Genomic DNA, 12,991 nt, shown 5'->3' with positions numbered 1-12,991 from the left:
GCGCGCCGGTAAGGAGAAAGGCTAGTTGCGGTGAGTGGAGTGGCCGCAGTGCGACCGTGGCAGCTGGTTGCTTGGTTGCCGTGCGGCAAGTGATGGAGGTTGCTCGATCGCAGTGCGGCGGTTGCTGGTGAAGGCTAGTCGTCGAGCGCGGTCGTAGTAGCCATGAGGCAGTGGCTACGCCAGAGGCCCAGTGGGTCGGACCGTAACACGACCACCGGCGAGTCCAGGCGCGGTGCCCCAGTGAGTCGGGTGTGAGAGCGCTGGAGGGCCGAGGCAGTCGTGCCTGGCGCAGCCTGCCGATGTCTCCGAAGACCGAGCGCTGGCGACGAAGCCTGCTGGCTGAAGTTGCTTGATGTGGCTAGCTTGTAGACTGGTGATGAACTGAATTAAACTGCATAACTCGACTCTGGGGTCGCTCCTTTTTATACGCTGGTCGGTGGGGCGGAGCCAAACTCGAAAGTGAGGAGCAAGAATTGATTGGCTAGCGCGCGTAATGGTGTAGACGCGGGCTATCGCCGAGCGTAGTATAAATGCGATCGTTTGAAGCAATCTGATTGGTTAGCGCGCGTGATGGTGAAAAGTGATGTGAAGAGCGAGCGTTGCAGAAATGCGTGATAATGTGGGATGTTCCCACAACTCTTTTTTCTACTTCAGAGGACTGTTAATCTCGCAAAACTGTTATGAAAATTGCTTTCGTATTACACCTATTAATTAATTCTCGAGAAATATGGAATTACTGTGATGATTTCTTTCATTTTGAGTTGCCGTCCAATATCATATAAAATATTGACACAATATGGAAAATCTTTAGGGTTGATTTTACATGCTGTTGGCCAGGCAACATTTAATTCAAATAGATACTATTAATTTTATTTAATTTTATGATTCTAATTCCTGTTTATGTGCTTGTGCTGCATGTATCTGGTTGTTATAGGGCAGATATTTGTATCAGTAGGGCTGTATTAAAGAAAGAAGCATAATAAAGTCTGCTGGTGATACCTAAGTAACAGTAAAGGTTCCTAGTGGTTTTAAGCTGGGCAGCCCTAGTATAAATCTTTAAACAGCTGACCTCCATATCTGGGACACAGCTTAGAAAAATGGCTATCAAAGGTGGGAGACAGATTTAACTGGTTCAGGATCATTTCTAACGTGAGATTTGTTCAAGCAGTGTTAAACGTTCAAGTTTTACTATCAAATACTTATAGGTTATTAAAACAACACCCCCCTCACACTTTACTCAATAATACAGTCTCAGTACTGACAGTGTCATTACATAACAAGCTTAAAAACTGAAACGCAATCACACATTACACAATGTAATATTTGACTTTGTTTTATAGTATATATCCTATCTGTTTGAGTACTGTGCCATAGCTCTGGCAGTTAGTAGGCTTCCTGGTGCAGCAGCCCAGGTTCGATTCCAATCAGGCCCTATGGGATTTGTAGTGGACAAAATGGCACTAGAGCAGATTTTCAGAAATATTTGAGTTTCTCTTGCCACTTCTCATTCCCCCAAATGCTCTGCACTAATTTATCACCACCCAGGACTTGGCATAATAGGTCCAGTAGTGGTTAGCATAAAACGTGAAATCAGACTCACCCCAAACTTTAATAATAATGTGGTTGAGACTGAAGGTACAGTCTCAAAGATGTTTTAGATATAGTCTATTATCAGTAATTTAATACATTAATATAATAATATTCCTTGCATACAGTTGCCACTGTTTGTGAATCACCTCATACTACACATTGACATTACTAACAGATATCTTTGTAATAAATACTGGCAAAGTAAAAGCAAATTTGACCATGCAGTGAACAATGTGGAGGTAAAGCTCTACAGTTTTGTTAATTTGGCAGTAGATAGAAATGAGTGTATGTTTTGTACACCTGCTAATTCACCCCATAAGGAAGGGTGGGCTCCAAAGCTGGCCAGAAAACACTGGAGGGAAAAAAAAATCTAACTTTTAGGCAGAGGAGGACCAGCCAAGAAGAGATGAAAGCTGGCCTTCATTTGGTCCTGACTGACCTACCAGCGTGTCTTCCATAACTATTCCCAACCGTGCAATCCCACTTTTGCCACCAATTTCAGTTTATGCTCCCAATCCATTTCCAACAATCCAATCCCACTTCTACCACCAGTTGTCACATGGTAGTGTGACTAGACACAAGGCTCAGATTAATAATTAGACTGACTGGACACTGAATTGTCTCATTTACATATAATTACAAAGTATGCAAATACATTCTTGCTTGTTGGCTCTGCCATCACAGAAGTTTTGTACTATGATAACTGGAACTCCTTCATCAGCTTGCAGTTTCCCTGTGTTATGGAATGATCGGAAAACATGTCCCAAGTAGCTCCTCTACTGTTGTGTTTGCAAGTGACCATCAGGGATTTGTTGTTGTGTACACATGTGGCTGTTCAGTGACTGGTGCTTGATATTATCCAAAAATGGTCATCTCTGTGACATTTCTCTACTTCAAGAATCTGACTTTTAGGCACCATGAACAATGCCTTTCTTAATGCCTCTTGACTGTATTTTGGCCCATAAATGTGGTTTTAGAACATGATTGATTAAAATGAAACTGCCAAAAGTGTACTGGCATAAATTTAGATTAAACTGTACCTATGTCAGGCTGAAAAGGTCTCTGAAACGTGTAATACTGGTAAAACTGTAGAATAGATCAAAGGCAACCAAGTAGTTAAAAGGAAGCAATACCTTAGGCTCTGTATGGACCTGTACATGAAGTCCTATAACATACATTAAATTCTCACAGAATCAATTATAATGACATAAAAGTTTCACTGAAATTAAACTGACTGGCCACACACCACACCGCTTAGGTTGGTAACAATGTTAGTCTACATTGGAGCATCTGGTAGTTCTGAGAAGCCATTTCCACTCCTAATTACAGAATGGTAGAGTTTGAAAAAGTAGGCCTATTTTCAAATGAGAATTATGCATATGTCGATTTTATTTGCAGTTTTTGTGATGGACTCAGAACATCAGCAGATGAAAAATATTGACAGCAGTATCCACAACATCAAATTCCAAATTGTAAAGTATTCACAGAATGTACTTCTAAGAAACAGTTATCATTTAAGATATTTAAAGAGAATGTGAAATTCGGCTAGATGTTCGACATTAATCGAGGGGCATTCCTTTCATCACATGACCTTTGTACTCCTAACAAACAAAAAATAAAAGTTATTTGAGACTGGGGCTTTTGTCATTAATCTGATTTGAATGATGAGCCAATACCTGGATAATACACCCAGCTGTATTCATTAACATAGACTAATAAAAATTTCATACCCCTGTATATGGAACTACGTTCACTTAACACTTCTTGAACACTGAAGCTTTAATATTCAGCTATTGGTTCTTCAGAAATAAATTAGGTTACCAGCCATGCTTCAGAAATCTATTTTATTCATACTCACCAGTGCCGTCCTGTCAGGATATATGTCTACCATTTCCCAAACAAAATCAATTAGATTGATGTCTGGTACTGTGATGTCCAGGTACGGTGATTTGACTATGTTCTGCTCATGTGACGACGAACTACGTACACTGTCATTCCTGAGAGATGCACAGTTTCCATCATTCACCAAGGATCGTGATGTTACTGTGCTGTACATTCGCCTCATGACTCTACACCCCATTCGAACACTGCTCCAAGAGTTCATTATGACTACCTGAAAGGTACGAAAACATCTTGAAACTCTGTTTCATAATCTACTTTACAGCAGTGGTTCTGAAGGGAGGTTGCTGCGGCATTTAGCTTAAATGACATTTATGTGTGTGTATGTTTCAAACAAATTCACTTAACTGAGTAAGTGAAGTAAATTACCTAGTTAATTTATCATAATCATGTTCCATGATTTTTCTTTAAAATTCCATTATTATGAAACACAGATGGTCAAGATTCCTTCAGACTTAAATGTTCATAAATTACAGATGTTACAAATCTCGTCACTCTGTGTAGTGAAATTCAGGGCACAGTGTTTACGTTTATGTTTACATTTACATTTACATTTATTTATCATTTCATGGATCCAATCATCTCCGTCACATATTACCAATTCATGATGACTACACATAATTTGTCCTTGGTCCAATAAAATATAAAATCAAGCCTATGACAGAATATCTCAAGTTGTCAGCACAACACACATAGGTCATGGAGAAACCACAATCAAATTCACACCTTGCCATTCCACACACGCTGGCAAGCCATATCACCTAAACAGTTATATTATAAAATATTAAAATTCTAAGAAAAACAGACATCAGACATACCACTACACTTACAACAAGCAAGTCTCAACAATGTATGAGTCAGGCACACAGACCATTTATTAACTCTTAACTTTTGAGCCACTTACATGCTCAACAAATTCATCAATAGAGTAAAATGCGTTACTTTGCAAATAATTTCGTAAAACAAACCTAAATTGCTTTTTATCATTTTTTAAAACTGTGATATTTGATAGCAGAGTATTAAATAGCTTGACGCCTGAATAATACACCACTCTCCGATAGGATGATAAATGTGCTGAAGGTGTGTGAAGGTGATCATTCCTTCTGGTACCAATGACATATACAGAGTTCACTGATCTCTGCAGTTACTATGAAAGTCTCCTTCTTCTCCTCTTGTTTCTAGTTTGAATTTTTATTCTTCTTCTTCAGAAAAAAGGAACAATTCCATAACCAATTAAAACTGCCAGATTTTATTTGAGAGGTGCCCACTTTAATTTAGGTCTGGAGTTCCAGACTGTGGTTTTGTGGTTTTCCTTAGTCACTCCAAGCATATACTGGGGCTGTAGCTTACAACAAGCCACAACGATTCTTCTCCAATCCTCTCAAATTCACTGTACACATCCTCTTGTCCTGTTTAACAATATGTAAGTGTGTATTAAGTACAGCATAAGCAAATAATGCTGGTCACGGTAGCCGAGTGGTCTAAGGCATGTACTGTCTTCGCTCTCTTGGAAGCCGGGATGGTGGGTTCGAATCCCACTGAGGGCATGGATATTTAGTTTGTGTGTGTGCGTTTTTCTGTGTTTGTGTACAGGTAGAGGCCTTGCGACAAGCTGATCACCCGCCCAAGGAGTCCTCCCGAATGTGTAAGATCTAGAAAAACCAAAGTGAACGGAAAGTTCATGGAGGTAGGCCTAGGCCCACTGGGGCTGTAGTGCCAAGGGGGAAAAAATTAAGTAAATAACGAACAGAAAAATATATGAACCCCTCCGTCATCTCATATAGGATTTTCACAGATCTTTCCTACTTTTGTTTGCATACATACAGGTATGTGATTGTCTGTCCCCTGTCATCTGAAAAGTGTATTTTCTCTATATTCATAGATGTCAAAACAGCATGTTATTTTGTTAAGCACAATAGACCACTGTAGATTGCAGTGCAAGGGCCGAGAAGGCCCACCCCTTATACATTCAATACCTGCACACCACTAATATCAATGCCTACTGCTGGAGATGATCCTGAGTAAAGTCCATTCAATGTCCATTCTCATTAACTTACTTTCTTAACACACATCTTTTGTGGCATACTCCCACATCCTTCTCAATCATCCAAAGGGTCATTAGCAAAGAGGTTTCCCAATGAAAATTTTGTATGTTCTACATCTTCACACCATCCAAGCTATCTGACCAACCTGGCAACATTAAAGTTAGGCCTTTTCATTCTCCATCTGGGTTGTATTGTATTTTTGAAAGCAGAAAGGCCGAGAACAAATTTTAAATGGAGACTTCTGCCCAGTCTGTAACTTTAATGTAAAATCATGGGAATTATACAGATTCCAATGGAGACAGCATGAATGATGGTGTACGAAATTTCCCCTCTCATTTCCTGCTGTTGTATTTCCTTCTTGCCCCCTCTGGCATTCGACTACAAGACCCACAGCAAAGGTCCTCACTCATTCCTATGAACAGAATGGCTAGATGACTTAAGAAAATATAAAGAAGTACACTAGAGAGGAGGGGCACATGGTAGCATAGTTGGTTGAGGCACTATGCTACAAGCTGGGAGGTTCAATTCCCAATGGGATCATTGTATTTTTCAGTTGACCTCATTCTTCCAGCCACACTATGGCTCTGGGGTCGACTCAGCCTCTAACAGAAATGAGTACCAGGAATCTTTCTGGGGGGTAAAGAGCGGCAGGTGCATAAGGCTGACCTCACCGCCATCTATGAGCCGATTGTGTAGAAAATGCGGCAGCCTCGACATCTCACAACCCTATGGGCCTACATGGCCTGTTACAAGGATAATTTTACCTTTTTACACTGGAGAAGAAGCGTAACGGCTAGAGAGAGATGTAGATGGAGTTGATCTTTCTGAAGCCTCTCATGGCGCGGGAAGGAACAGGTATTACTTGTAACAAGCATGTACATCAATCAGCCTATATGTAGTGTGTCTGTTTGTATAAGGTGCGCAAAAAATTACTCAAAAGTACATTACAAATATTATCTTAGAGCAAATGTTCTTGGAGATGCAGTCAAATAATAACCAAAAATTATTTACAGCCGAAGCCGAGATAATATTAACCAAGCTGAAAATACTATACACAAAATAAGAAAGGAAGTGGACCTGACAAGTATTAAATTAGAGAAAATTAAGCCTCCTTATAAACAACAGCAAGGCCAGTTGTAAAAAACTGGATATAATGACTTTAATCTACACGTATGTGTAATGAGACAACCGGCGTTTGCACGTGATTAAATGGAAAATCACAACATTAAAATCTGCATTAGCGACCTTCAAAGAAGAAATTGATTTGACTGGAGGCAAATCGTTTTGGAGAACGGTGTTCAAGCAAATTTGTTTCAAATAAAAGAAATGTGACAACAAAGAGACTATTCTTCTTTTGCAGGAAGGATAATGTTCCAAGGCAGGCAAAATATTTGAAAATGAAAAAAACTGTGAAGTGGTCTCAAACAAGAAACCTTTTGCATTCTTGAGCTATAACACCGTCGTGCTCTGGCGGTTAGTAGCCGGCTTCCCCAACATGGCGACCCGGGTTCAGTCCTAGGTCAGATCATGTGGGATTTATGTCAGACAAAGTTACTCGATCCACAGCAATATACTGTACTTTGTCAAAGTATACGAGTAAATGTGCAGGTTTTCTCCGAGTACTTCGGTCCCCCTTGCTGATTTCCATTCCACCCAATGCTGCATACTCATCTATCCTGAACTGACAATTGACGAGGACGAAGCGCTAAGAACTCAACTCAAACAACAAATTTAAAAAAAAAAAAAAGTCCCAAGACAAATGGTATGTATGGAAAATGATAATGTTGACCAGCTGTGGGTAATTCTGTGTGCCGATTCTGAATACAGGCTTGTTCGTGGAGCACACCCAATTTTAAAATGAAAGACCAAGAATGATGATTTTTCACCACTGGCTCTACAGCCCCCTTGGGCCCTGGCCTCTGATTTTCAGTTTCATTATAATTTTATAGATGGTGGACTCCTTGAACGAGTGATCAGCTTGTCGCAAGGCATCTTCCTAAACACAAGACAACACAAACACAGAATAAACATATACATATATCAAACATTCATGTCTTGTGTGGGATTCGAACCAACGATCCCGGCTTCCAAGCGAGCGAAAACAGTACATGCCTTAGACATTTCGGTTACTGTGGCCGGCAAAGAATGACGATTACTACAATGAAGCGAACTTCTATATTATTTCCAAGCGAGATAAATCTCCCGCCATGTCACCTTATAATGGTAAATACGGCTCCTTACCAGTCTTAAAATTAATAATTTTCCGACATAGGCAACTAGAAAAGGAGACATTCACAAATGGCTAGACATTAATCACATAAATTAAGAGAAGGTCATGAGAAACAAATTAACTGAGAATTGGGTGGCAGAATAATTTTTTCCCCCCCACTATGGAGGCCCTGTAGGATGAAGTTCTGCAACGACAGCGTCAGGAATTTATGATAAACTCGACTGACGATTTTCGTATCGGAACCTCTGCTGACTGTGTTCGGCAGCCTGCAGCCTCCCTCGTCCAGACCTCACCATGAAGGAGCAGTAAATAGATTTAGAAGGTAGAAGAATGCAGATGCCAGAAGACGACGCCCTTTCTGGATGTCCTCAAGCTGAATGCATTGCTGGTTCCTGGTTTTCTCTGCCCTACTTCTAAATTTAAGCATACTGAATAATAAAATGCAGAAAAATCGAAGTTATCCTTGTACTAAATTAATTGAACACTACGTCTTGATGACGTTCGGGGTGGTGAAAATATAGTTCCACCGTTCTCAGCCCCTGCACTATATGGAAATGGTCAGATACACGCCACAGCCACTTTAACCCCCCTGGTACTCTTCTATAGGACGCTTTGTGGACCACAGAGCCGGTCTAGACGCTTTGAAGAAGAGAAAATATCTTGCCCCTGCCAGGAATCGAACCCTGGATTCTCGGTCATCCAGACTGTGGCTCAGTCGCTAGACAGACTGAGGTATTCCGGCTGACGAAGTACTGAGTAACGCTCGAGTAAAAAAACCTTTCCTAATTCGCTGAGTAGTGAAAGAACAATTTTCTTCTATTTAGAAGTTGGAAGCACAACACTTCTCTGAAAAATATTTAAACTTCGGCCGTGCCATAGCACAGGCGGTTAGTCGCCGGCTTCCCACGGCGGAGGTCCAGGTTCGGTGCCGGGATCGTGGGTTCGAATCTCACTTGGACCATGGATGTCTGTGCGTTTATTCTGTTTGTGTTGTTCTGTGTGCAAGTGGCGGACTTGCGACGGGCTGATCCCCCGTCCAAGGAGTCCTACCGACTGTGTATGGTATGAATAATCTGAAAAAGCGGCCAAGATACAAAGGACTGTACAGCTACAGACAGATATATGTATTATGCAATCTATTACATTAAGTGCACTGCCACTGATCAGGACTTGGCCAGGTTACAGTAACAAGCAACGTCCAATCTCACACTGAACCACATTACAGTGACAGTTGCGGCTGAGTGGATGGTTCCCCTGCTTCGTATTCGGCAGGTCTCGGGTTCAAATCGTGGACCTGAAATCGAGTGTGTTGAGATTTTCACTCCCTTCCTCAACCCCTGCAGGAAAATGTCAGGTCAGTGCCTCAAATTATGTCACAACTATCCCCTACCATTCGACCACATAGGCGTACAAGTGAGCAACTGAAAGCTTTCTTGCAGCAGGCAGAAGAATAACAAAGAACACTTCAGGATTTAAATAGCCAATATAGCCTACTAAAAGGCAAAGGTAAAGCTGTCTCTCCCAGTGAAAACGTGGATGTCTCTGTGTGCGTTTATTCTGCGTTTGTGTTGTCCTGTGTGTAGGTAGGGGCCTTGCGACTGGCTGCTCCCCCATCCAAGGAGTCCTACCGTCTGTGTAATAAAAGATTACGATACTGAAGTAGAGGCCAGGGGCCAACAAAGTGCTGTAGAACCATTAATGAATGAATGAGTGAAAAATTGTTCCTGTGTTTGACTAAATAAGCATTATATCATTAAGGTGTGTGGGGAGTAAATGTGTAAATGCACTTTTTCTTGACCTCGGCACTAGTTGGAGATGAGTGTTCAGCTTCATACCACGGCCGCTTTACCCCCGGGGAAACAACTGCCCGTACCCATTGGATAGGAGGTTTGGTGGCCCCTACAGCCGATGTGGACGACGTGGGGAAAATAAAATTCTCGACCCTACCGAGACTCGAAATCCGATCCCTCGGTATCTAGTCGCTATACCGACTACGCTATCCCGGCTCCTCAATATAGCCTACTACTGCCACTAAATGCATATCGTTAAAGGTCGTTTTGAAAATAGAAACAACTTTGCCAGTCTCCATATTGCTGAGTTCTATAAATTTAAGTTGATTTCAGCAGCAAAGTCATGTGTCACAATTGGTACGCAATGTAGGCCTGCATACGATGGTGACGTCTGATAAAGTTCCAAGAATTATACATTTAAAAATGTTTATTTTGTTGCGTCACCACAGTAAGAAATACGGATACACTACATCTTCGTCTTTTACGTACATGTTTCTGCTTATTGAGCCATCATCAGGTATTTGACTCGTTTACATACAGCTGTATTTGTCTGCTACATTTGTCAGATTTTGTAAAAAAAAAAACAAAGAATATATGGCTTCGTAGCGGCTTCCAATAGTGGACGTTCTTTTTCCTCTGGACTCCCGATCTGTTCCCGTCCCCGCTACCAGCTTCTAAGAGCAACAGCTCAGAACAATTGAACCCCAGCAGTTACTTAACTCACCAACCAACTGACTGACAACAGCTAACTGGACCTGCTTATATCAGCTCGGCAGGGACCTCCCAGAAAACACCGTTCCTCTATTGCTGTTTACAGGCCGCTGCATAGTAACAGCCTTTGTATAGTTGCTTATTTTGCCGTCGTTGCCTTACAACGGGATGTATGTAATACAAGGTAAACTTTCCCTGTGCTTAACTGAGTACAGCGTCATCAAGAGGTCCTGTATGTAGGCAATGGATGTATAGTTATACGCATTGTTAACCTCCGTTCCAGTTGGAATGAATTCGATCAACGTTACTTGACAGCCCCTGTTCTCTAAGGATAGGAAATTGAGTGGACAAGCCTGGCCGCTAGGGAGAACAGAAACAGAGCTCTTGCCCTTGCAGGGAATCGGAGGTTCAGCCTCGGTTGTCCAGCCTGCTGCATAGTCACTATATAAGATGAGCCATTTCAGCTCTCAAATGGTTAATGTTGGGGATTGTAACGAACACCCTATTTACAGCAATATTTCCTTAGATGTAACGCCACGTACTTCGGTAGAACTGCGCTGAAGTTTCAGAGGACTGTACTGCCTTTATTTTCAGGGTTGAAAGGTAAGTCGATTAAGCAACGAGCAGGAAAAAGACAATAAACAGAGATCTCGCTCGCTTTACCACCCTTCTTTTTTATTTTTTGCTTAAATTCTTGTTTTAAATTCGCTTAGTGGGGGGTGGAGTCCAACTGGGTCCACTCGGCACGGTAGCCACTGACTGGCCTATTGTAGCCTGCTCCGGGTGATTATGATGATGGAGAATTTGGTGGAATAAAGATTTGGCAGGTGAAACCGAAGTACTAGGAGAAAAACCGCCCCAGCGCCACTTGGTCAACCACAAATCCCATTTTACCAGACCCGGGATCGAACCCGGGCCGCCGCGGTGGGAAGCCAGCGACTAACCGCTTGAGCTATGGCGCGGCCTTCTTTCTTGGCTCACTCTTCAACGCCCAAAACGGAGGCAATGGCTATTTCCAACGCAGTCGAAATATTTACCGGGAGTTAATACAATTTCTATAACACGTTAACTATTATATTCTATGTAAAATATAAAAAAAGAGTTCAGATAAGCAAACAACATTAGCTCATTACACAGGTTTCAGTTATCTGTTAAACTCAGGAACAAAAAGGCACCAGAACTTTGCGATTGACTGATTAGCTCACCTTATTATTCGGGAGCTCCTCGGCCGGAGGGGGGGCTGTTCTTACTTTCTTTCTTTCCTTCGATTTCTTCAAGCAAATGCTTGGAAAATGTCCAATAAACAAATTTACATGCGCTCAAACATCTTCAGCATGCACCCGCATGCCATCAGCGATCACTGCCATCTCGAAAAGCTGTGTTTTATTTACGCAAAATCTGAATATTATGAATTACGAGAAGAATATTTGCTTTAACTGCAAAGGTAAGCTATGTCAGTGAACTGCGTAGAACGCAAAAACAACGTTTGATTAAGTAACTGGACATCCATATTGGAATGAAACGGGAGAAAACTATTTCCATCCGCGATCTTAAGTTCATCGGCCACAATAATCCTCACCTCCAGCATAGCCTGCTACCTGCTTCATGCTGTTTTCTTGCTAGACTTATTTTTCGACGCTGAAAGTGGAGACATGTTCCTCCGAAACGTCGGTTGGCTTTCAAGGACTACATGGCGTTACATTCCAGAAGATAACCACTGCTGTGGGAACCTCACATCCTACATACTTACACGTAATGCGCTATCTGGGTATCGTTTTAATGTCAAGCATGGTACTTTTTCGGTAACAGTAAATTCCAGTTCTGCGTTCCTAACTTTACGGAAGAGACAATTTTGACAGGTTAACGACCTCTAAGCTGCTCAAGAACCCCCTCCCCCACAACCTGTTTACAAGATCCCGCCAATGGATCCTACCCGACGCGACTGAATCCAGCCCACGTCTCCTTTCTGTTCCTGCTAGACCACTTCAGCATCCTCTCGCCTGCACCTCGGTCTCTCACAATTTCAGACTGCAATTCTGTAGGCGTTTCTCATCTCCCAATGCATGGTGTATTTCATGATCCGGGCCAGTTTCCCACTCCACCAACACTCCTTGGCACTACAGTCCCAGTGGGCCTAGGCCTACCTCCATGACCTTCTCCGTTCACTTCAGTTTTTCTCGATCTTACACATATGGTAGGGCTCCTTGGGCGGGTGATCAGCTCGTCGCAAGGCCTCTACCTGTACACAAACAGAGAAAAACGCACACACACAAACTACACATCCATGCCCTGAGTGGGATTCGAACCCACGATCCCGGTTTCCAAGCGAGCGAAGACAGTACATGCCTTAGACCGCTCAGCTACCGTGACCCGGCTTATATATCTGTATTAGGTCCAATTAATCTACTGAGCACTTCTTTCACAAACAATCCCAAAAGTAAGTCGCAGTGAAACTAGAGGATATAACACGTAAAGCATATTTACTTGTAGCATCGAGCGAAATGCTTATGTACATACACTCACCATACGTTCCGACTTGACTGGATGAACGCCGAGCACTGGAGAACAGGCCCGAGTAGTTGTACATATGTATGCTTTATGAACTTGGCTTCGCCAGGTGGCGTGGGGGAGAGGGGGGTACTGACAAAACAAGTTCAGGGAAATTCTCATTCCTAGGTCTGTGTCAAAGTCCAAAAGTCTGTAGTCAGATGACAAACAAGTGATAT

At 42.2% G+C, this 12,991-nt stretch overlaps 1 protein-coding gene across 2 annotated transcripts in view; it reads right to left on the bottom strand.

Annotated features, from left to right (window-relative positions):
- Positions 1–12,991, bottom strand: part of LOC111862255 (probable 4-coumarate--CoA ligase 3) — a 54,174-nt gene that overhangs the window by 24,250 nt on the left and 16,933 nt on the right. The window contains exons 1-2 of one of the 2 annotated variants that reach the window (XM_023847491.2): positions 12,750–12,773; positions 3,449–3,703 (exon numbers count right to left, since the gene is read on the bottom strand). In XM_023847491.2, coding sequence (XP_023703259.1) covers positions 3,449–3,703; positions 12,750–12,758 — 264 coding nt within the window. In that variant the 5' untranslated portion in view covers positions 12,759–12,773. Of the gene's footprint in view, positions 1–3,448; positions 3,704–12,749; positions 12,774–12,991 lie in introns of those variants that run through there. The other variant, XM_023847490.2, reaches the window with a different exon arrangement.

Source organism: Cryptotermes secundus, unplaced genomic scaffold (genome assembly GCF_002891405.2).
Source record: "Cryptotermes secundus unplaced genomic scaffold, Csec_1.0 scaffold88, whole genome shotgun sequence".
Taxonomy (NCBI): Eukaryota; Metazoa; Arthropoda; class Insecta; order Blattodea; family Kalotermitidae; genus Cryptotermes; species Cryptotermes secundus.
This window is presented reverse-complemented; position numbering and strand designations above follow the sequence as displayed.